Raw genomic sequence first — 25,216 nt, 5'->3', positions numbered from 1 at the left:
AAGCTTTTCATAGCTGTGTCAGTGGCCATTGTAGCATAAATCCTGTTTATTATATATATATATATATATATATAATAAATAAATATTGGTCTTCAGTATAAGTGCTAGCTCCTCGTCATCTCTTCCTACAGCAAATATTGAGTTTTCTAAGTTGATGTATTAAAGAATTGATGCAGTTGCTGTGAGATTTAATAGTGTTAGTAGACAAGATGAACTGCGCACCTGAACCTACCGTAACACGACTGTAAGAGGAAGAGCATATTACTTAACGATAGGAGTGTTAAAGTAACGCAACGTCAGTAGTCTCATACAGGAACTAAAGATGCATGGGTTTGATTAGAAAGTTCGGGTGGGTCAGATCAGTACGTTATTTCGAATGCAATCTATCTCTGCAACTTCTTTTAGCAAAGATAAAGAATTGTTTTGCTGATACCCGCTCCCATCGTCCTCCATGTAAAATGGACGGTTATACTATCACGAACCGCCCCATTTACTGATTCGACAAGCCGTTGACGTTATCTTAATGGTTGCTATCACTCTTTGAAGAAACTTGACAGGTACGTAAAGTTGGTTTTGTTTTCGCTCTAGCTTGTGCATGGTTAGAAATGTAGAGGGTAGCCTATTTGTTGTATAGTTGTTTGTAACGGTGAATTCTAAGTACGTCATTAATATGGCGCCAAAAGAGTTTTAAGTATGAGGTTATTTTGTTGTAAGGTTGCAAGACTCCTTGTGTATGCCTGTAACGTTAACGTTACTGTGCAATCGCATACGAAGGAGAGCACGAATGAGGTAGCTAGAGGAAGAAACCACGAAGTCGAAATGTTTTAAGCAGAACGTCTCGAAACTACGTTAGCCAGTTAGCCTCTGGTTTATTCAGTTATTGAAAAATATCGTCCTGGATACACTTTCAAATAATCTGAGAGAGGCAGAGTCATGTGATTTGCATTAACATTACCTGATGGATACAAGACTAAACCTGATACCATCGAAATGCGACATGGTTTTGCAGTTTGAATTAGTTAGCTTACCACGCTAGCCTGCTTAACACTAATATACAAGCTACAGATACAAGCGAGGTTGCTGGTTCTTTCGATTTAATAACATTAGATTCTAGCTTGCTAATTTGGATTACGCGTGATACCCCGAGAAAGTCAGGCAACTGTAATATTATTTAAACGAAGGCTGCGTAACCGTTCGTCGCAGTCTTCAGAGAAAATTTGTTGAGTCGTGGATAGATCCTCCAGCTGAACAAGACTGGCGTAAGGACTTTAATTTTCATTCTTTGGAGAGCATCTTGACTACGTGCTGTCACAGCAGCAGTTGGACTCTAACTAACGTTTGCACCAACGTAGAAAGTCAGTATTGGCTAACCAGCTAGCTGTCTAGCAGCACTGGTATTACACTAGTGACTTATCATTGAAGCTACATGTGTGTAGCTTCAAATGGTATCCTAATATCCCGACATCGTCCAAGACGGAGGACGTTATACTTTCTACAGTAAACTGGAACCAAGGTAACGTTAAAGATGTGTGTTGCTACTGTTGGTCACTCACAAGTTATGTAATGCTATCCTGAGCTTGCTAATGTTGGTTGTAGCGGGGAGGTTGCACGCACTTGTCTTACAGACCAGCAGTAATGTTAGCTTATGTTCATAGATGATGCATGTAGGTCAGATGACAGTATTAAATGGAGGACCAAAAAATGTTTGAGAGGCAGTTAACTTTTATCCAGAACGATTCCGAAAGTACCTAGCCAACGATGATTTGTGTGTCTATATTCGTCGTTTTTATTAATCCGTAGATTGTATGAAGTAATGGAATCAGAGGAAGAACAAACATAGTGCCACTTTAAATCAGAAACGGATGTATTAATGTAAATAATTCCCCACGAGCACGCACATGTCAAGATTTTAACCAACTTAACAAGGCTCATGCAAGCGTATCCTGCTTGTCGCGAGGAACCTCAACCTAGTCAAAGCAGGACTGTGCGGTTTTCGGAGTTGGCTGTCTCGCTTCCTTTTCAGAGCAGCTGGGTTAGAAGTATCAACGGAATTGGGCGATTTTTGGATTGGGATTGGTTTGTGTTTAGGCAGCCGCTTTGCTGTTGAACATATGGTGGTCAGGAGAAATCCTGTTCGCATTTTTAGGTGGGTTGTTGGCTGGGTAAGTTGCAGTCGCTAGCTCCATCTCATGGCATTAACATTAAGCTACAATCGAGTAAGCAGACCTAAAATGTAAGGAAACGGTCTTATAGGCATGTCCTATTTGTCTTTAAAATGAAGTCTAGCTTCAGGATAAGGTTGCATGTTGTTTCGAATCCCGCAGCTTTTCATCTGCCGTTACCGTCTTGGGCTGTCTGTAGGGGGAGTGGCTGTTGTTTACCTTCAGAAAAGTCTGCTCTGCCCTCCGCGAAGGAGGGGGGGGCGGGACACCATCTGGGATGCGCATGACGAGAGTATCTGCATCCTCTTCCCCAATTTTAGTGGTGACTAGGATAGTTTCGGTAATAAGTAGTACATATACGTTTTTTTTTTAACGCGACACACGGAATTTCACCTTAAATACAGAATTGTATTGGAAGAAAGAACGACACTGGTGAATAGAAGTCGGACTTCTTCAAGGTATTAAGCCACTATCAAAGTTGACTGCAAAAAGGTATATCTAGCAGTAATCCTCTTATCTATGTATTTTTAATCGGATTTGCACAGAGGCATACTGATGGCATATTATTACTCGAAAATTCATCTACAATCTTTAATATTCTGATGCTCAATGATCAGTCTAATGGAATGGATGGTATCCTCCAGTCAATTACTTTAGAATCATCTCAGGGCCTGTTATATTCCCTGTAGTGACAGCCTTACTTCCAGCTCCCGCTGGTCTTGTAACAGGAGATGACTCACTGTGAGGGGGGCATAAGCACCTTCTTCCTACATAGCCATCTTATTACGCCATCTCGAAAGCCTTTACTGTCCTCAGCATTTCTTGCCAATTGTTATCTCTCTCTCTCTCTCTCTCTCTCTCTCTCTCTATCTGTTTATGAAGGTGTTTGAGATCAATCTTTGATTCCATCTTTCAACATTTGCAGAGAAAGAGAGAGACACGGACCTGGTTATGTGTGTTATGTGTTCATGCAGAAACAGCATGTGAGCCCGTGTGCTAGCAGGGAGTCTCCCTTGATTGGCTGAGAAGTAGATCTCAAGCTCACATGGGCAGTAGTGTCCTATTAGCAACCTTACCATTGGGGGGTGTGTCATCCATGAATGAACTGCAGCAACCTATCAGTGCCTTGTCACTCTGATGTGAAGTACACACACATGCACGCACACACGCCCGCGCGCGCACACACAGACACACACACACACACACACACACACACTCACATAAATACACATACACATATACACCCACATACACACAGACATGGCCCATAACCTTTTATAGCACAAGTCAGTTTATTTGTGTCAAAGAATAAAGGGAGGAGCAGAGGGTGGAAGAGAGAGAGAGAGAGAGAGAGAGAGAGTGTGTGTGTGTGTGTGTGTGTGCGCGTGCATATGACATACATGTAGAGTATTCTAGAAGTGCCATTAATGTTCATCAAATTCAGCTTGTCTGCTTCAATGAGTCATGGAATCATGCTGTTCAGTTGGCTTTAGGTAACATTGGCAAGCAAACAGAGATGAATTGTCTGTGACCAAGGGTGAGGAATCACTGAATGTTATTAGCAGATAATAACAGGAAAAAGTCATTCAGTAGTGGCACTTCCTTTCTCTACACTTAAAAAGGTGAAGAAATCCTGTAGAGAAAGACAATTTGTTTTTATTATTATAATTAAACTGATAAGCCTTTGATTGCTTTACAGAAGAGCAACCGTATGATTTATATATTTGGTAAATATGTTCAGTTTCATTGACTGTTTAAAAATGATACATTACTCTTTCATTAGAGGAATTGAATAGGAGATAAGATGTTTCCAGGGCCAGGAGCTATGCCAGAGCCCTAGCTCATAGCATTTAGCACTATGGTAATCTAAAAAGGCCCTTTCTTTGCACTGTGTGCCCTTGCCATATCACATTTGCTATTTGTTTGTCTATGAAGATGACTATGAAAATGAAACGGGGAATGAGCAGTGTTTTAACAGAAGGTTTTGTTTGATCAACATGTGTGTTGTTACAGATGCCAAAGTTGCACCTCTCAGGTTGGGCATAGGCAGGGCTTAAAGTGTTCAGGTACTGTGCCTGAATTCAGGCATGGGCTAGGTTGTTTTAGAATTGAAAATGGGCAGTATGCCTACAGGCCTATATGACATCTTGATAACTTCAGCCACAGACCTTTACTTTGCTTTAAGCCCTGCGTTGGATTTGCTGGAGTGAAACGCATTTATGATTATGATAAACTGACTGAATATTGAGCCTATTCATTGACACATCTGGTGACCTTATGTTGAGGGGTTGAGTGTTTGTATCATCATCAGTAGTGATTAAAATAGTAGTAGTAGTATGTTTAGTTGTCATTAGGTTACCTGCTCTTCAGATAGCTATTTATATTTCATTGACCTTCTGTTGAGACATGATGCCCTCTGATCTGTGACTTGAGTTTAAAAACCTCCCTAAAAGAAACGAAGGCACACAGCTTTGGATGAGTCTGTGTTAGATGAATCGGTGTGGTGTCTGGTGCTGGCCAAGCAGTGGGCACTCTGCTCTCTCCCACATTCATCACAGAGGCCAATGAACTTCAGAGGGGAGCGCATGTGTATTAATCTCCACCTTGCCTCCCCTCCCAGCTCTCTTTCTCTCTCTCTTGCTTTCTCTCTCTCTCTCCCTCTCCTTCTCTCACTCCTGCCTCCCCCCCTTTTTGGCAGTCGGTCAAAACGGCTCAGTCTTGCAGGGGAAAGCTGGCAACCATTTGGCAGACCTGATGGCTCGTTATGGCAGCCTGAGGATTAGGGGGAAAAATATAATTTGCAGATCGTTCACCAGTTCATTTGTCCATTTCAGAAGCCCAAAAGCTAGATATGTAGTAAATTGTGTGACCTCCATAAACTGTAGGTTTTTTTTAGCAGTTCTGGTGCTAAATTATTAGTTGTTGTTGCTTGTTTGCCTGCCTGGTCCCCTTGTAGCTGCTCTTGAGTGGTGAGGTCATCTGTGTGGAGGTGGTGCTTGTGCATACTGTTGCCACGGCAATGCAGCTCCCTCACCTGCAAGTGCTGTGTCATCATTCACTGTGTTGTGAGCTCTAAAGAGATGCAGGGCACTCTTTGCGGAGGTTGGTAGCTGTGTGTGTTGTTGGGGGGGGGGGGGGGGGGGGGGGGGGGGGGGCAGCAGCCAGAAATGGCTTATAATGCCAGCTCACATTATTTGCTTTCTGGTGGAGCAAAGCTTGGCAGGGCTCATTGATTCTGACTTGCAGTTAGCCTTCATTGAAGTTTGGAATGTTTATAGTGTTACATACTATCCTTTTGTGATTCACATACCGGTAATATTTTGCAATATTTCATTTTAAAGATTACTACTAAGATTTTAAAATATGTATATTAGTATAGCTATTGATGGTTATTGGGTTACTACTATGTGTGTAGCCCAGCCAGCTGTCCGCAGCCTGTCCCTGCGCTGCCCTTGCCCTTTGCCTTTTCTGTAGTAGATGTTCAAGAGAGCCATGATCTACCCCCTCCTGGGAGATGCGATTGAAAATGTGTTAAAAACGGATGTGTCTCACCCTCTGTGACATACTCTGTGACAAGCACACAGACAGACACACATCACATATGCGCGCACACACACACACACACACACACATCACACATGCGCGCACACACACACACACACACACACACCACACATGCGCGCGCACACACACACACACACAGACACACAGACCTTGTTCTGCATCTCTCTCTACCCTCCCTGTGCTCCTGTTTTTCCCTTGCTTCCTCACTCACATCCTAAAATAGCAGGCTCTGTGTTCCTGTGGACCAGAGGGAAAGGCTCAACGCCTCTCCCACAGGTTCTGCAGTGATGCTGCTGGTGTGTGTGTGTGTGTGTGTGTGTGTGTGTGTATACTCCAGGCAGTGGAAGTTTATACCATACACAAGGCTAAAACAGGCAGAAACTAGGCTATTTCATGTCTACTTCTCAACTCTGTCCCAGTGTAACCCGAGCTGAGATGTAGCAGTGGCAGTGTTTGCTTACAACCTGCCTGATGCCTGATGCCTGGTCTTAGCCTAGTTAAGCCTGTTCCTGGCATTGCCAGTCATTTGATGGTACCCTTTATAAGGGAAAATAAAGCTTTATAAGGGAAACTGAGCCGGGCACAAACAGGCTGTTTCATTAGCAGGACAGGCTAGCATGGGGAATAAATTAATGTTTTTGCCCCAGAGCAGCCCCATTTCCTTATCCTAATACCACTGGTTGACATTTAAGGGGAGGTGTGTGTTGGAGATGAGAAAAGTGTGAAATCTTGAGTGTGAAAGTCCTATTGCCGTGATGTTGCTTGCCACTCTTATACAGTTGTATGGTTTAAAAATCTATCTTTCGTCAAAGTTTTTCTGTGAGAATTTAGAGCTGAAGTAGTTTGTCGTCATCCTGCCGCAGAGACGACTGCACTCTCCGTAGTCTGCAGGCTCCCCTTTCTTTTCTTTGGCATAGTGGTATTCGAAATGGACAAAACCCTCAATTATGTTTCAGGCAATTGAATCAGCGCGTTTAAGCAACTGGCATGGATAGCGCTGTCTTGAACTCCCTCTGATATCAATCATTCTTGACTGTTCTTATCATGTAAAACAGCCCCTTAACTTATTGATCGGCAGTCCAGGAAATCTCTGCTTGACGTGTAATTTGTGGTCCTCTGGAGAGATTTGCAGAGTTTGCATACAGCCTGTGTCGTGCTTAAGTCCCAGTGTTAGCCCAGGTAAGCCTGCCCCTGTCTGAACCTGTTTGTTGAGAAAAAGGCAAGGTTTGAGAATCCTCCTTATACAGAATGAAAAAAAATACATATTTTATTTCTTTTTAAAGGTACACTGTGCAGATTTAGGTATTTTTGGCGACTGTAGAGCTCCCTCTAGAGTCGCAATGTATATGTTACTCTGCTATTGTAAATAGCAAACTTCAAATCTCCAAAGAGCTATATTTACTGACAAGGTAATGTTTCACGATTCTCGCGAGATTTGGCCGGCCACCGCTCTTGGAAGTTGCATGGTTGGGTTTCTCGGTAGAGACTTGCTACGTCTATGCTGTATAGTTATGGTAGGTTTGCCTATTACAAGTTCGTTTATCATCAAATTTGCTTCGTAAAGGGGAAAATCTTGCATAGTGTCCCTTTAAATTGGTTTTATTTGGGCTTCTCTGTGACGCCAGTCCTCTAGTGATTGTGCTGATGATGAGGAGAGCTTGAGAGTCCTGATCCACTAGCACTACACTACATGTTGTTGTCGCATTCCACTCTATTCCTATGGGTGACGTCAAACGACTTTAACGTGCCCGCAAAGCATTCCGGGAAGGCAGCGCTGCATTTGAAGGGCCGATGCCCATCTTTATGCAAATTAATCCATTGAACGCCACGCGACTATCCAATGAAAGCACGAGGTTGTAGGTCCTTTGTTCTACCACAACGGTGCCTGTGAAACTTTGGTTCCGCTTACAAGACATATTAATGTTTTAACGATCTCTTCCATGACCACCTATATTGATTGTTGGTGTTTCTGGTGAGGATTTGAAGTTGCATTGAGTAGTTTGAATAAAACAAGATTTCGAAATGGCTTGCATAGTTTGTATAGGCTATTAATGTGTTGTATACTGTTAAGTACATGCCTAAAATTGTGGTCCATTTGTGAAAAAACACTTAAGATACGTTAAAACGAACTGAATATGAGCTGCTAACTGACATTTTAAAACGAAACGGCCACACGACTGAACGAGGGGAGGCAGCGCGACCCCATGCGTATGTTGTGTCGTGCTAGTTGATCAGTACCATAAGACAAGGCAGCAGTGGCCCGCTTCAGACACACCACATGAAGGCCACATGGATAAGTGACTGAGCTGAGCTCAATGAATCCAAAACAAGAGCATCCAGGCTTAATTGGTTGCACAAAGACCAAGCCAGGATGAGCAGACACGGATTAATCAAGCCAGGAGAAAACAATCCTGGATAAGTGCGCGCTCACGGCTCCCTCAAATAGACCCCGCCACCGGTCACAGATTCACTGATCACCATGGCAAGTAGAGCGCCTTCATGGCTTCTTCTACGGTGTAAAGTAGGTAGCCATAGCCTTTTTACAACAGCAACAGTTCTGTTTAGGAGAATATTGCAACTAGTGTCGCGACCACCACGCGCGAGTACAAATAGTTACGGCGCTTCCGTGACGTCACATTGTCGCACAATGGCGAGTATGTAAAAGACATAATTAAAAAGAAAGGCAACACCGTTTTTTTACGTGGCCCTAATATTCCATCATTTTATACATAGCTTTATAGTCTATGGGAAACTGTAAATGATCTAATGATTGCAACATCATCTAAAAATCATCATTTATCCAAAATCATTGAAATTAATGATCACAAACGTTTAAATAAAGACAGTGGGTCTAGTTATATGTGATAACAATGTGTAGTGGGCAGTGGGTTTCCGTTTGTGGTGACTGCTGACTGAGATAAGGGATGAGATTAAATAGATCCTGGAACTTAGCCTGGTCTGGAGCAGTCTAGCTCCACAGAATAAATCTCCATGGTAACTTATACCATAACATATCCTACTGCCCCCTGTCCCGCTTTTGTGCAACCGGATCACAGATAAATTGAGCCAGGATGACCAAGTTATCCCGGCTTAATCCCTTATCCTAGTTTTGTGCAACAGGCCCCAGGTTCTTGTGATCTGAACCATTGGATTGTATGTAGAGAGTTGTGAAAAGTATGATGGTGGCTATGGCTGTGTGGTCTTGTCTGCTACTGTAGTGGCAGGAAGAAAGGCTGCTCAGCCTGTCCTCAAATAAACTCTTGAAATGTTTTTCTCAGAATGTGCAGAAAGCTCTGCCTCAGAACAGTCGGTTTCCGCTTTGCGGTTTGTTTATCATTGAGGCTGAGAATAGTGCTTACTCTGTAAGTAAATTAATTAAACTGAACATTGAACAAGTCTGGACAATTAAAATTCTGCAGTAAAGAGATAATTGCTCTATTTGAAGTTTGAGAAAACAGCAATAGAAGTTAAATAATGCAGTGAATCCCCTGACCCTTTCACACCTGTCTCAGCAGGCAAGCAGTCTGCAAACCGTGAAGTTGTGGTCAGTAAGACTATTGCATAAGTAGTGCACTGCACTAGCGCAATGTAGGAGATTTCAGCTCTAACTGGTGGCACTTACACGGGATTGGGTGACATACAGCTCAACAAGTGATTTAGGAATGATGACAAGGGATTATAACACAGCATCACACAGAATTAATGCCTGCTCACACACAGTTCATGATGTAACCAGACTCTGCAACGGTTTTCTTTCTTTCTTTCTCTCTCTCTTCTCTCCCTCTTTCTCTCGCTCTCTCTCTCAGTGTCTGAGTTGTGCCAAGTTTTCCATGGGAAAGTTGATAATGGACTATCCGTTAAATAAGACTAAATGGGGAGCCAGATGCCAGGCGTGCTGCTGGCAGCCCTCTGTCTTTTAAGAGCAGAGAAGGTTACAGAGCAATTAACATGCACACAGTCTAATACACCTGCTCTGTCAAGACTGGCAGTGGAGTGTGCTCTAGGGTCCTGGGCTGGCTGTCCACTGAAGTGTAAACCCTCTTCACTTAGCACAGTCCAGGGTTCCCACAGGGTCATGGAATTTCTGGAATATCATGGAATTTTGGAATGTCTATTCCAGACATGGAAAGTCAGGAAATTTTATCATTCTTGAGGCAAAGTCATGGAATATCAGGGAATTTTGGAATGTCTATTCCAGACATGGAAAGTCAGGAAATGTTATCATTTTTGAGGCAAAGTCATGGAATATCAGGACATTTTGTAAAGTAAAAGTAAGTAATTTTTATTTATAAAGCACATTTAAAGCAGTGCAAAACTGACCAAAGTGCTGTACAGTGACTAGCTAGAAAAAATAGATAAATAAATAAAGCACGCAGTGTACAGTTGCAACACTGGCATTCCAATAGACAAAAAAGAAAAACATCTGCACGCAGTGTACAGTTGCAACACTGACAGCATTGATTAATAAGATACATAAAGTGAGTATAGTATACATAAAGTACAATAAAAGCAAGATAAAAGAAATGAAAATCTAAGAGGCAAAGGCCAATGTATATAGGTAGGTTTTAAGTCTAGATTTAAAAGCAGCAGTCGTGGGAGCACGTGGGAGCAGTTTAAAATGTACTTGCCAAAATACATTAATACAACAAATATTTCCACGCAGAATTAGTATCTGGTTATTAGCTTTAGTGCTTGCTTGAGTAGCCCATATATTCATCTCCTGCTCTCAAAAAGAAAAAGATTCTTGAAAGCCACGCGGCTACTCTGAAATCATTGGTCGGTATGTTGTACCATTCATTATATAGTAAGTCATGAAAAATTCAGGTTTTTTTGTCAGGAAAAGTCATGGAAAAGTCATGGAATTTTACATTTGACTTAGTGGGAACCCTGGCAGTCACACAAAACCTTTCTGGTTGTTCTGAGAGTTTTGTTCAGTGGTTGATCGCCTATGAGTTTTTTTTTATATCAGCTGTGCAAATTGTGATAAGGTTATTTTTCTTCTCCTTTTCTTTCAACATCATCAGATCTGTCACTTCACATGGGCTGCCTGCCAGCCTGACCTTTGACATTTGTTGGACTGGTCCTACATTTATTTCTGTGACCATCACACTCACAGTGTAGCACACTGTCAGGCTGCTACAGACCAGAGCCTTCATTGGAAGTAGGATGGACTACCCAGAAGGCCCGGGTACCCACGTTCTGCTCCATAGAGCTGTGTTTTGGCTGGCCTTGAGGGCAGAGGTGCTGCCAGTCTGGTCTGCCAAGGTTGCCATTCACAAAGAGGCAAGTGTAGGGGTATTAGACAGGAGCAGTTTTAGGATGTAGGTAACTTAATCCACTTCTGCCTGGTAGGAAAAGTCAGTGAATCTAGTCACTAATGAGGAAAGGGCGCATGTTGAGTTCCTCTCTCTCTTTTTTTTCCACACTGCCTGGCACTGTGAGCACTTAATTTGTTTGAAAATGCATCACTAATACTAAAAGGGCTTCCTATGGGAACAGTTCATCCATTTCCGCAGAAACCTGCCTCCTGGAAAAAAAGGGTTTGGACTCCCACCCTCCCCATCTCCCAAATTTTAAGATGAAACCGGATCCTGGGTACCCTGCCCGCCCCCCTTCCCCTCTCATTTTTAGAAGTGAGACTTGCATTCTTTTTACATCTGGTATTCCTCTTTGGCACCTAATGTGGACTGCTCCACTCTGCTGCTGTAGAAACGTCTCAATCTCACCATTTTTTTTATTAGTTTAAAAAAAAAAAACTTTCATAGCTGTGATGGCTGAGAGACAGACAGACAGACAGACAGACAAAGACAGAGACAGAGACACAGGGAGTGAACAGCTCAACCACTGTCTCTCAAAGTGATGAAGTAAAAAAAAAAAAGAAAATGGCAATGCTTTGTCTTGTGACATACATATCAGCGGTAATACGACCTGTGGATCTTGTAGCATTTCGGTGCTGGCCTCCCAGTGTCCACCCAGTGGAGCAGCGCAAGCAGTGCAATATGCATGTGTGCTGCTGATCGGTTGATAGATGGAGAGATTGAGAGAGAAAGAGAGGACGCGCTTCCCTATAGGCAGCACTTGAGGCAGGGGCAGATGGAGGAAGCAGGTAATGCACAGAGCGAGACGTTTACAGTGAATCATTTGGAGGGCGAGGAGTTGAACGGCCGTGTTTGTAAGTCTAAATGTCACTTGTAAAGTTCAGGGCGGGCTCTGAGTGCAGCAGGAAGAGCCCAATATAAGAGGGAAAAGCCCCGCTTTATAGTCACATAAATCTGCGCACAGGCGGCAAGGGCCATAACCCATTTTTTCCTCTAGTGTTTTTCTTTCCTGGCTCAATGCGGTCTCGGTGGATGAGGAGTCAGACATGTACATCCACCGAGCAGAACGGAGCCAATCTAACCCAGGGCCTCATAAAAATCCTGTCACTTTTCCTCCAACTCGTTATCTTATTTTTTTCTTTCTTTTCTTTCTTCGTCTGTTACTCGTCTGTTCTGTATCTCTCCATTTCTCCCCCGTTTCGCCGTTGGTCATCCTTGGTCACTCTTGTCATCCCTTGTCAAAAACTCTGGCCTAAAACTACTGCCCCCTATTCCACCTCTTTCTCTCTTTTTTTTTCCATCCTTTCTTCCTCTCCACTGTTCTGCCCTCCATTGCTTTTCCGTCGTCACTGACTGTGGCCTAGTTTAACCCAAACTGTCATTGTGGCTTTGGAGCACCGATGAGTGTGTGTGTGTTTGTGAAATATATTGCCTCCGTGGAAATACTAAAAATGCCTTTCAGATTATTTTCTTTTCTTCTTTTAATGTGTGTGTTTTTGTTTTGTTTTTATAGATGGAGAGTGTGGGGAAGAAGAGGAGAAAGTATTCAACTAGCAGCAATGACTCGGACACCACTGACAGTAAGTGCCTTGGTGTGACTGGCTGAAGATGGTGGTTCCTTTATTGCCGTGTTGGTGTATGGTGGAGGGATTGCCACCATTGGAGGCTAATTAGCTCTGTGTGAGTCAAGACGGTCTGTACTGTAGTACTGGATGGATTTAATACAGCAGGCAGTAAGCTCAGCTCAGCAGCGCCTCATGGCCAAGCGCTAAATAAACAGCCGGGGTAAACAAGCCTCGCTGGGTGGAGAGTGCGCTCAAGATGCTCTCTTCATCTTGTTCTCCATCTCTCTCCCTCTCTATCTTTCACTTTCTTTTACCCTCTCTTTTCCTCTCTGTCTTTCTCAGTTTCCCCCTTTCACTCTACATCTCTCTGTCTCTCCATCTCTCTCTCTCTCTCTCTCTCTGTCACTCTCCCTTCTTGCGTCTTGTTTTCTGTGCTCATCCCATGTCTTTGAAGTGGCCTGGGCGCGGATCAAACACGGAGACGTGGAGCAGATGTGTAAGGCTTCTTGGCTGCTTGTTAGTAAATCACTGTTCATGACCTCCCTGTGTGAATATGATTCAAGAGTCCCAATAACCGCAGCTATAGATGTTCTCTCTCTGCTGGTGTTTCACTTTGGGATGGACAGTAAGGCTTTTAGCTCATGCTCTACCAGACGAGTGACTGTAGTGGCTCAGACACAGTAGCCTAGCTAATCAAAAGACACTATCATCAGTTTGTTTGGCCGTATAGAACCACATATTGTATGTTCATGACCACACATTAAATATCTAAATCTAGATGCAGAGTTATTTTGCTTGCAGTGTTTGAATCCTGGCGCTCCTGGTTTTTTGTGTAATTGACTGTGTCTGTCAGACGTGTACTTACCGAATAACCTGTGATGTGTAATAAGCAACAGATTTTGCAACAGGCAATACGGTAATGGAAACTTCTCCTCCATGTTGCACTGTGACCGTATTTGCCCGGTAGGACTGATCTAATGAAAACATAATAAATTATAAAATCCAAATAACTGATACCTGTACGTATTGACATTATATTGACTTGCCGTTTGTCCTTCAGTTTGGATACTTCCTAAAGCAGGTCTATATTTCTAAATTTCACGTTTTGTAACATCAGACCTGTAGATGTTGAAAGTAAACAGTGTGGGATGTTATAGGGATGAAATAATTTTGTACCTAAACCAAAAATATGGGTCTTCCATAAAACGTTAACAAATATCAGAATCTAGAGAATGACGCACACCCAAGCAATCAGGCAGATGTACTCAATAAGTGCTTGCCAATCAACGCAAATGTAGGCCAACGCAATGTTGATGCCAAGGGAGCCAGTCTGCCATTTTTATGTAAATGAAAGCATGTTCGAGAGTCAGAGACACATCATCTTACCAGATAAAAGCCTACATTAGGGTCAAGTTGAGATACAGTAAGGCTAATTGCTTGCATAATCCATGCTCATTAGAAAACTGACAACTTGAATCTGTTTTTTTTTTCTCTGTGTAATATGTGGTCTTTGTTTCCTGAAAAGGTCATGTTACTTCCTGGTCAAAGTCTTCGAAGACGACTGGTACCAACAGCACATGGGTTCGGCAAGAGCACAAGAAGCCCTCAGAGGTTAGTGTGTAATCATTTATGCATTTGACCTCAATGTGAAGTATCTAATTACACAAAGATGAGCCAGCCAACTTTGATTTGTAAAAATGGTTATCCTCTTAGCCAACCCTGAGAAATATAAATTCATCTGTTTAAAAAGTTATATTACGGAGTTCCATTTGTTGCATTTATTTGCTACATGACTTCTACACCGCTATTTAGCTGGTGGCAATCAGAAATAAGTGCTATGTTTGCAGTTATGGTTATTTCATGATTTGGCATTGGAATTAATCAGTTTTATGACTTTGGTAGTGTTTCTCCACTGAAAAAGAACATCTCAAGAGTTACTGTAGCATACCATTTTACAAGGACTGAGTTCATTTGGGTTGGGTGGACTGTAACCATGTGATTTTTCTACCAACTATTCCATGCTTGGATGAGAAGACAGTCTCAGTGAACATTTAAGAGGTGTTCAGATGATCAAGCCACAGCTGCAGTTCATTAGTGGCTGGGACTGTTGGCAGTCACAAAATGCATTCAATGTTCCCCACCAGTGGTTAAAATGGGTTAATTGAGATATTTGTGTTGGATGAATGACATTGTGTGAGGGCAAATCAAACTCTCACCTGCGCATTTGTGTGGCTGACTGCATGCCTTTGTGACTAATATGGGCAATTTTACTCCTCCTGGTAATCGATGAATGTATCTGCTGAAACTGCTAATTTTCTTCAGAAGTGGTATTTCCATGCATTGTAAGATAAATATTAGTGTATTTCATCTCCGTGTTGAAGGTTATGAATAAAAAATTACCACTTATACGTTGCATGCCCTTACAGTCTACAGTCAGAACCCTGCAAGCCAAAAACATGCCCATAATGTGGATTTCCGCACTATACTTAGGGCTGCTGTCATGAATGAGACCTGCTGTGTCAGGACAGAAAGGAAGGAAGGAAGTGTATTGCATGCACGCAGGTGTGAAATTAACGCAGAGCAGCCGGCCTGCACCTCTCTTGCCAGCCTTGTGCAGAGGGGAAGCAGACGCCATGAGAGAGAGGCACTGATGCTCATTAACGCCGGCAGTAACAGCTGTGCAGAGCCATGGCAACCAGATGCAAACAGCTGTAGGAATGTTCTGAGTCCCAGGTGCCCGTGTTGCTTGCTGCCAGGACCTTGTGTGTGTGTGATTGGATGGGGGGAGCAGTAGCATAGTGCCCCAATTCAAAAAAAGAAAGAAAGAAAATCCAGATAAATAAATGTAGAAAAATGCCTGCCAAAAAATCAGCATGAGAATGTTCCAGTGTTCAGATGTGTAATATCTTGGTGGTGGTGCTGACGTTTCTTAGAATGGAGGTGAAGGACAAAAACAAGACTTCAGTACTTGGCTTAAAGCAGTATTTCTCAAACTTTTTCAGACCAAGGACCACTTAACCAATAATAAAAAAAAAATCACCGACCACCTACAGTAGCTTAAAAAAAAAAAAAAACAGTAGAACTACTTCAACAGTATATTATACAATAGGCCTACTCACTGAACCACCTGGCTTATTGTCTTTGCACCTTGCTTATTGTGTCAGAGAATTCATATGATTTAAACTGGCGTAGCTTACATAGGCAGTGTTGCAAAACTGTTTGGATTTACATACAAGTTGGTTCAATCTCATCTCATCTATATTATATTTTACCATGTCTGCTCGCGGACCACTTGGGATAGCTTGTGGACCACCAGTGGTCCCCGGACCACACTTTGAGAAACAATTTATTGAATTTTCAATTTATTGTGCTTATAGATCGCAAAAACATTACACATGCATCATGGCGCTTTACAGAGTGTAGACAATCAGAGAAAAAGAAGAAAAGAAAGGAAGAAAAGAAAAGAAAGAGAGAGGCCCATGGGTAACGGGGGCAACAGGGGAAATACTCCCTAGAATTGGAGATGCATATAGGAAGAAACCTCGAGCAGATCCACGACTCAAGGGCCTGACCCATCTGCCTAGGGTCAAATACAGGACAGTAAGGACTGTATACATGACAAATGCATGTGATAGTCAGGTGAAGAGAATAGGACATGGTGTTTAAAGCCACCTGAGGTGAAGGTTACAAGAGGTGGGATGATTACATATCCGGTATGATAATGCATTAATCCTAATTTAGTGACAGAAAGTTCAAATAGTCCAGCATTGGAATTGTCCAGGGGAAAAGGAGTTGTCAAGGGGCATGTGGTGGGTCGGCAGTACGGGCCAGGAATTCGGGCAGAGTTGTCATAGGTAGGTGATGGGAAACACTGGCTTAAAGTGACACTGCACCAGAGAAAAACAGCACAGTGGAATTATGTCTATCTATTTTGACAATTTATGCATCCGCACCCAGTTCTCCACTAGGGATAGTTCAAATAAATCATGAGAATCTCCTCTTCGTTAATCTTTCTTGCATACTGAAAGGTACGGGTCATTGCACCTGGGTGGAGCAACTCTGGATGGATAGTAAAGAAAGAAAGAAAGAAAGAAAGAAAGAAAGAAAGAAAACCGATAGAAAGAGGCCGTGAGACACACTATCCTGGAATATTAAGTTTCACTTTTTTTTCCCTTTTTTTTTTTTTTAATTCAAAACTTCAAAGCCCTCCACCAGCTTTGACCCAAGCCCTGGTATCTTCAGGAATAAATGCACACTGTTTGTGCTATTATCTCCTCCAAGCACTGGCCCTGCATGCGTAATTGATGTGAGCGAGCCTCTGCTAACTATGCCTCTCCCAGACAAATGCAAATTATGCTCCCTGAGCCAATTCTGTATCGCTGTTGCTCAGGGTTCCCAAGGACATTTTGAAGGATTAAGGCGAGCAGAGACACTTTGCTGAAGGAAGACTGTTTATGTGGGAATGTTGATAGTGCCTGTTTTTTTTTTTTTTTTAACAGATTGCTGCCAAATTTATTCAGCTCTCCTTTATAAGCATCCATAGAGATGTGTGATGTTTTGGAATCATAATTTTTTTTACATATTGTCAATGTACTAAAGATGCTAAAGATGAGACCAAACAATTATATTAATTTTGTTTCGTCCATTACATTATTTTAGTTCATATTTATATTTTGTGCGTAAGGCTTCTGGGAGCAGAGTCCTACAGTTTCTCTCTCAATCAATCTATTCTCAAAAAAATAAGTTCTTCAAAATACTTTTTGCGTTGCCTTCCTCATTTTGAGTTTGCCTAGTTTCCTACTTCAATCTACCCTGCTTTGGTGACTGCATCTAACTGTTGGCGTACGATTGCAACACCCGCATAAATTAGGATGTTTCATTTGAATTACAGATGAGGGCAACTACACCTTTTAAGGTTTGTCATAACATGACCTGAAATGGGGCCATAAATTAACCAAAAACCAATCTGCTTTAAGGTACACATAGTAGGAGGGTAATTTTCTTTTCTCTTTTCTTGATCATGAAAAAATGAAAAAAAAAATGTGATTATGAACAATGTAATAAACATGAAACCTGATGTAGTTTCTCACTTTTCGAGGCTTAGGTAAATCCATTTATTATGACTTGAGGCCCCATTTAATGTGACATGTTTAAAGAGCCCTGTCGTGCATACAATTAATGGATTAGTTTGTGCTTGCATGATTCCATGATAATTGAACTTTAATTGACACTTACTTAAAAAAAAAAAAAGATCTGACACTGAAGTGCTTTGTGCTTCATTCTAAGTGCTCAGATCTTCAGCTGTGTTTAGAGTCATGACACGAATAAGGTCCAGTGTGTGTAGGTGACTGTATGAACAGTGAGAGAGTTGTGCATCAAGGGGGGAAAATGCCGCGCTTCCACTCGTAATGCCCCCTCACACACACACAGACACACGCGTGCACACATAGACAGTCACACTCATTTCATGTGTGATCAAATGCAAATTCTCTCTCCTCCCGCTCGGACTCGGGGCCCGGCCGTGATCGTCACGCCTCTTCTCCATGGCCTGCGATTTGGCCGGCGTGAGCGCAAGTGCTGTGCCTGTTCCTCCTTGATAAGGTCATCCATGTCCAGTGTTAGCAGGCGGAGCTGTGTCTTCAGAGGGAGAGCGGGTAAATCCGTTGAGCAGCGCTGAGCGTAGGCAAGCTACGCCGCTTAAGGTACCGGCTGGGGGCCGTGGCCTAAGCTGTTCCTGGGGAGGAAACATACGGTCAAAACGCGTCCTGTTGACTCTGGGCCACTGAATATCTTCTACACACATGCTGTAACGGTGTACCTGAATTAACTTGAGTGGACGCGGTATTGTTTTGGAGATTCTGTGAAAGCTGTACAGTGTCGTAGCCTCACCAGATGCGTTCTTTGGCTGACTTTTTCTTCTCATCTTTTGTCCTTGGCTCTTTGGGAGCTGATGTGTCATGACTGGTCAGGTTGGATGCTTTTGTTTTTGTTGTTGTTGTTGGTCGCCAGTTCAGTTCCAGTTCAGCAGGAGAGCTGACCGAGTGCAGGCAGGACAGAGTACCCAGTGTGGCTGTGGTCAGGAGGAGCAGACGCACTAAAGCGGTGCAGGGTTTCAGCCGTGTTGAACTTGGCTGTAGCAGGACCACAGAGGGGAGAGCTTTGCTGAGGCAGGCCTGTCCATCAGCAGCTAACCTGAGGTGGCATCGCCTGGCGTTTGGCGTACGCCGTACAGGTTTGAACTCGGTAGAGTTCTGGGCCCCCCAACCCCCCCACACCAATCCCGATCAAGCCTGCTGACACATTTCCCAGTGTCTCCGCCTCTGCGTTCTGTCACGCGGTAAAGCGGTGGAAATGGCGAGGGACATGCAGCGTTCCTCAAAAAGATCCACCAGGCCTTCCTTCTGTACCCCATCATTACGGAGAAGCGCACACTAAAATTAACCTCCCTGCTACACGCTGACATCAGTCGTGACGCTCGTCGGAGAAAAGACGAAGACCTCTTGCACTCTCTAGTTTGCAGAAAAGGCCTTAAATCAACGCGACAGACTTTTAAAATGCTCGGGTGAACTCTGTGCCCTGTTTGTAATTTGAAATGAGAAATGTCTGTGCTTTAACAGCTCTGGCATTGGTGCATAGATGCATTACAAATGAACCTCCTTGTTCCCAAAATTGTAGAGACTCTTGGTGTCCCTGAGCCAGTATATACCATATAAAACACATTTCACACTGGCTAGTTATATAACTTTTCCTCCAGGCCTCACTAATCCATTGTGGCAACGAAGATGACATATCGCGGTTGAATGGGGATTGCGGGAGAGTTCAGATGACTGCGTGACTCAAACCACTTCTTGACTCGTTAGACGCTGTTTACGCAGTTACGCAGTTTAGCTCCGCTGCTGCTAACGCTAACCTTCCCCCATTCATCGCAGCACTTCATTTCCTTACAGAACACACACACGGAGAGCCGGCCAACGGCAAGGATCCTCCCGGGGTTGTTGTGTAAATATCAGAACTAATAAGCGCTGCCAAGCACAATGAGATCCTTTATATAGTCCCTGTGTGGGAACCCCCCCCCATAGCCCCCTTCTTGTTGCTACATGAGGTCATTGTCATGCCCTCACATTGCTGTTGCTCTTTGCATGGCTTCAGCAAACTGGTGCCCAGGGTTTGTCTGCCTTGTCTGTGTACCAGAGTGATTCTCTCTCTCTCTCTCTCTCTCTCCGCCACTGCCGCTGAGAACAGTCTGTCCTTCTGTATCGTTACGACACACACATAACCGCTAAGGCGTCACTTGTCCTCACTTGTGCAGGCAGTGAAACTGTTTGATATCACTGCGTGAGAGCGAGAGTATGAGTGAGTGAGTAAAACAGAGGGAGAGAGAGAGAGAGAGAGAGAGAGAGAGAGAGAGAGAGAGCAAAACGGACACTAAAACCAGAGACCTTGTAATTCTGTTTCGCCAGCATTAATTAGCTGTGGCGGGGTTGTATAAACAGGGAGCAGTAAAAGTGAATCACTGACACTGAGCTCTCCCGCTTGTCCTAGAGCTCTGTTGGGCGGGGAGGAGAGAAGAGGTACTGGATAAGAGGTTCTTCTTGGCCCAGCATCCTTGTATCACACATCCATGCTACATTGATTGTTTATTTGTATTGGCAGCTGTTTTTCCATCCAGTGCTTGTTCCACTGACTTCTACTTGCGTGGTGTTCTTTTGCTCAACTGCTTAGCAGTGCTGGATGTGTCTGTCTGAATTGATTTAGATGTCTTTGGAGGATGACCGCAACATTTTCCGAGATTCTAGTCCAGCGTGCCATCACCTCATCTTATACTCTTCTTGACTTGCTTTCTTTCATCCTTCTATTCCCCATCACATTCTCTGGCATACAGTCAGACACACACACAGACACCCACCCCCACACACACAGACTAACACACACACACACAGAGAGAGAGGCAGAGACAGAGAGACAGACACATACAGTATACACACACATGCATATACACACACACACACACACACACACACACACACACACACCGAGAGAGAGACAGAGAGACAGACACATACAGTATACACACACACACACACACACACACACACACACACACACACACACACACCGAGAGAGAGACAGAGAGACAGACACATACAGTATACACACACATGCATATACACACACAGAGGCCGGCTTTACACGACAACGCTCCCGGGTGAAACCGACAAAATATTTTATCAGATGTGCCTTTTGTTTAGACGGCGACATCGTTTTTGGGGCTTAAAAACGCAAAAAAATGAACCCACCCTCCAGAGTGGAAATCTTAAAGACGCTCCACCGTCGCGTTCCCGTCTAAAGGGTTGAAAACGCAAAAGTGTGCTCTGAGCTGCTCACGCTGGCTATCCTCGCATATACGCGTTGACGTCATATCCATGTGCAGTACAGCCAAACAACAACAAACATGTCGGATTATTTCCATCAGTCGGACATTTAAGTTGCCTTATGGCCACCTTACACCAAACAACTTTGACAAGATTTGGGAAAGATTCTTCAAAGATTTTAGTCTTTCAACTAATGCTCCCCATTCAAACTTTACTCAAAAGACTCCAATCTTTCAAGAATCTTTCACAAATCTTGTCAAAGTTGTTTGGTGTAAGGAGGCCATTAGCTGCTTTGATAGCTATTCTTCGCCATGTTCTGGTTTTCGACTGTGGGCTATTTCGCGCTACTACGGAGAGAAGTAGAAGGAAGTTTCAACGCATGCGTGCGCTCTTGGTGTTGTTGTATGGCAGTGCTTCACAGTATCACCTAGCCACCACCTGGCATGCATACTACATCAAATTTCACACACTTTTGCGTCACCGTGTGCATGCATGTAAACGCGAAATAAAAAGTGGGAACGCAACGCCACTTTTGCGGATTGTGTTCAGATCGCTGTCGTGTAAAGCTAGCTAGAGAGAGACTCACACTAGTGCTGCACGGTATTCGGAAAACATGCGATATGCGATAACATTATTGAGTACTGCGATAACGATGTTACGATGTGAATGATAACTTGCGATATTTAAATATTTAATGTTTTTCTCCATTCTACTTGCTGCTAGCATAGACTGTAGGGTTGGGGGTGGGGATGTATAATTACAGAAATAAATACATAAACAATATAAAATATTATGTAGCCTAGGCTGTATATGGCCTGATGAAAGTGGACAGTTAAGAGACCTAGGCCTACTGACTAGGCTATCGAAGTTGTGTGGAAGATCTGCTCCAAGAAAATCCTCGTAAAAGACGGATAGCCAATCTGAACCAACCAGCGGAATATTCCACATTGCCAGCCTTCGCTGGGCCTAGCAAAAAAGCTACGCTCTATCGCGGCGGTCAAGTCAAGTTTATTTATATAGCGCATTTGATACACAGATAGATTTTAGATATATCGTGCAGCCCTAACTCTCACACACACACACACACACTCTGACCCAGAACACATACACACACACACACACACACTCACACTCACTTATTCTCTCTTTAACCTCCAGCCCTCTGTTTAGCCTCTCCTTCCAGCCTTTATCCCCCTTCTGCCGCGCACAGCAAGGCAATGAATCACACTAGGCCGCCGTCTTCACACTCCTGCTAATAGGCTCACTTGATTACATGGATGTGCGTTTGTGTGTGGGAGACTTGCTTTCAGGGCATGAGCGCAGAGTGTGTGTATGTGTGTGTGGGGGGGGGTGTGGACAGTAAAGCAGGGATAAGGGGGCTTATGAAGACATGATGGAGTGTATAATGCAGTCTGTGTCGAGAGGGGCTGAAATTTGCAGTCAGACTGGATAATGCGCATGGTGGCTGCCTAGGCTGATGTCCTTGAGTAAGGTTGCCTGTGGGTTTAGGGTCAGTGTGGGTTTTATAGTACTGATGGTATCATAGCCCGCGAGCCTTTGCTGTCAGAGCAGGTGGATATAGTGGGGCTCAAGTCTGTAATGCTTGAGAGACCAGGGTGAAAAAAAAAACAGCCCCTGAGCAAACCTCCCTGTGGCTGCCTGATCGCAATCTTCTGAGGCTCATTAGACTGTGAGTCTTCAGCTATGTTTGTTATTCCATAGTAAGAAGAGGCCTCGTATTGGCATTGAATTTTGGAGCTATTAGCGCCACTAGAGATGTTATGCTTCAGTTTCTTCCTCTTATGGCACCCACCACTGTGTGTGTGTGTGTGTGTGTGTGTGTGTGTGTGTGTGTGTGTGTGTGTGTGTGTGTGTGTGTGTGTGTGTGTGTGTGTGTGTGTGTGTGTTCCTTTTATGGCACCCATCACCCTCTGCATGGTCTGGGCTCAGACAGGTTACAGGAATGGACCTAATTGGTGTGTTGTTGAAAGACCCATTTTGTTGGAGTATGGGCAGAAGTACAGCATACATTTTTAGACAAAAATATTTAGTTTGAACGATGGCACAAGGTCTGAAAAGAAAATTACAAATTGCATCAGAGTTATAGCATGGAGCCGTTGTTTTGCCTTAGAGAAAGCTAACACCTAAAATAAAAAGGTCACTACATTTTCAAGTGTCAAGTTGGCAGCATGTTAAAGTTACACATAAAATATTCAATGAGTGTGGTGGCCATTAGTGAATATCTAAATTAAATATGACACACTTGATGCCGTGACTTGGCATCTCTTCTTCACATCTTCATTTCAAAATGTATCTTTGTTGTGACCTTTGTTGTGACACCTCCACCTATCCTACACCTGTGGGTGTTTATGTACCTTCCACTTGTGGTTTGTAACACCATTTTGCCAATATAGATACAGACAGTTCTACGAGGGGGAAACAAGTAATGTCAGCTAGTTGGCTATGTTACACTGATGAGGTAAAGTTAGCTAGTTAGCAAGTTAATGTAGCCTGCACAGAATGTTGACTACCAGACAAATTTGTTCTCAACATTGGGATATTGGGGGTGAATTGGTTGATTACATTGGACACTAAGATAAATGTAATTTTTTGAACCCATTATGTTCAGAAACAAGTTTGATTCCTATCTGAATTTAAAGCGAAAGTGTAACTGTTAGTGATTTTCCCCCAAATGACTCGATTGTAAGCAACTAGCATGTTTTCCTCCTGGTCAGGGCTGTAACTAAAATCCCAAACAAATCTATGGCCGCAACTCGTAGGCCATTTTAAACGGTTCGCCATGCTTTATTAAAGACTTTACTGCTTCTAAACAGAGTGTCTTTGCTTCTTTCTCTCTTTTCTTTTTTTGTACCTTGAACCCTTGTGTGGTGGCAGGTGTTCCGGACGGACTTCATCACGGCCATGAAGCTGCCGGACTCCGCTCAGCTGAGCACTGAGGAGTTCTACGTGCTGTCTGACCCCTGGAGGCAGGAGTGGGAAAAGGGGGTCCAGGTCCCTGCCAATATGGACACCATCCCAGAGCCAGTGGTCAGGTACGTGTCCGCTGACCATAGGACCACTAACCAGCAGTATGCCACTGTTCATATAGCATGTACATCCCTGAGCCCATGGCCAGGCATCTGTCGGCCAAACTATCAGTGATTCAGCAAGCAGGGCACAAACAATTGGCCCGGGTTCAAATCCCAAACCCACCACTGTGAGTCTGTGTTGATTTAAAGAAAAACATCTGCTAACTATTAATTTAACTGTACTTTGGAGTATCAAGCTCCACTGTTGAAATAGCATGTCCATTCTTCAATAGGCTAGTTCTCATATTAATTTTGCCGCTTGCCCCCTTTGTTAAGGATTTGTGAGGATCGGATCACTTCACTTGGCCTTTTTTACTGCAAGCGTAAATGCCACAAAGGCAGCAGTGCAGCAGAAATATGGCATACCTACGCATTTCTCATCACTTGGAACGCCCATTTAATTAATTTGGCACACACACAAACACACAAACACAAGCTCTTGTCTAACGTCTTGCAGGCACAGACCTGCACAGTAGCCATAGCGATGTCTTCTATGTCTCTGAACTCAGGCATCACTTTTGGTCGGCCTGCTGCAGCACGCTTCAGAGTGCATCATGCCCAGTTTCACCTCTTGCATGCAGCTGAACTGTAGCCTTAAGTGGCATGCCTGAGGTTGGTGATCTGAACCACTGAACATCTGAACCACATTTTTCCCTTTCTTGGCTTTGGGAATGAGTATAGACTTATCCTTGTCATCATATTACAACCCTGAAATGCAACTGCAAACTAATGTACCTGAGCTACAAAGGTTTCTCTGTGTTGTATTTTCGATTTCAAGAACATATTTTGCTAGTGAGTGATCCTGAGACGGCAAAGCTAGCTGTTTGTTCAAAAACCAAGGTGAAGAAAACAGAAGTTTGAGATAATGTTTTTAAAAAAAAAAAAAAAAACGTTCTACAAAATGCAAAGGCTGACCAGTTAATTTTTCTGCTAAGTCTTGTCTTAGCTTGATTGAGGGGTATGAGTCAACCTTCCTCATGGGTTTAAAAAGATAACTGCAGTCTCTCTCCCTGCTAGAATCCTATATAAGATACCATTTACATTGGGCCGATAACAGCACAGCCTTCGGAGACTACGATGAGAACATTTTGAATACATGGAGCGAGCCCTGGGAAATCAAGAAAATAGTTGAAAGGAGAATTTGGA

General features: G+C 43.4%; 1 protein-coding gene across 2 annotated transcripts in view; it reads left to right on the top strand.

Moving 5' to 3' along the window:
• The first annotated feature begins 285 nt into the window (after positions 1–285).
• The window catches only part of jade2 (jade family PHD finger 2), an 80,858-nt gene continuing 55,927 nt past the window's right edge, over positions 286–25,216 (top strand). The window contains exons 1-4 of one of the 2 annotated variants that reach the window (XM_076273948.1): positions 286–557; positions 12,558–12,624; positions 14,135–14,220; positions 23,877–24,034. In XM_076273948.1, coding sequence (XP_076130063.1) covers positions 12,558–12,624; positions 14,135–14,220; positions 23,877–24,034 — 311 coding nt within the window. In that variant the 5' untranslated portion in view covers positions 286–557. Of the gene's footprint in view, positions 558–582; positions 1,514–12,557; positions 12,625–14,134; positions 14,221–23,876; positions 24,035–25,216 lie in introns of those variants that run through there. The other variant, XM_076273949.1, reaches the window with a different exon arrangement.

Source organism: Alosa pseudoharengus, unplaced genomic scaffold, assembly GCF_046254945.1.
Source record: "Alosa pseudoharengus isolate Yale_2024_CS ecotype anadromous, Long Island Sound unplaced genomic scaffold, YU_APseudo_1.1 YU_APseudo_1.1_scf_8, whole genome shotgun sequence".
Taxonomy (NCBI): Eukaryota; Metazoa; Chordata; class Actinopteri; order Clupeiformes; family Clupeidae; genus Alosa; species Alosa pseudoharengus.
The sequence above is the reverse complement of the archived record's forward strand: the minus strand, read 5'-3'. Positions and strand labels throughout refer to the sequence as shown.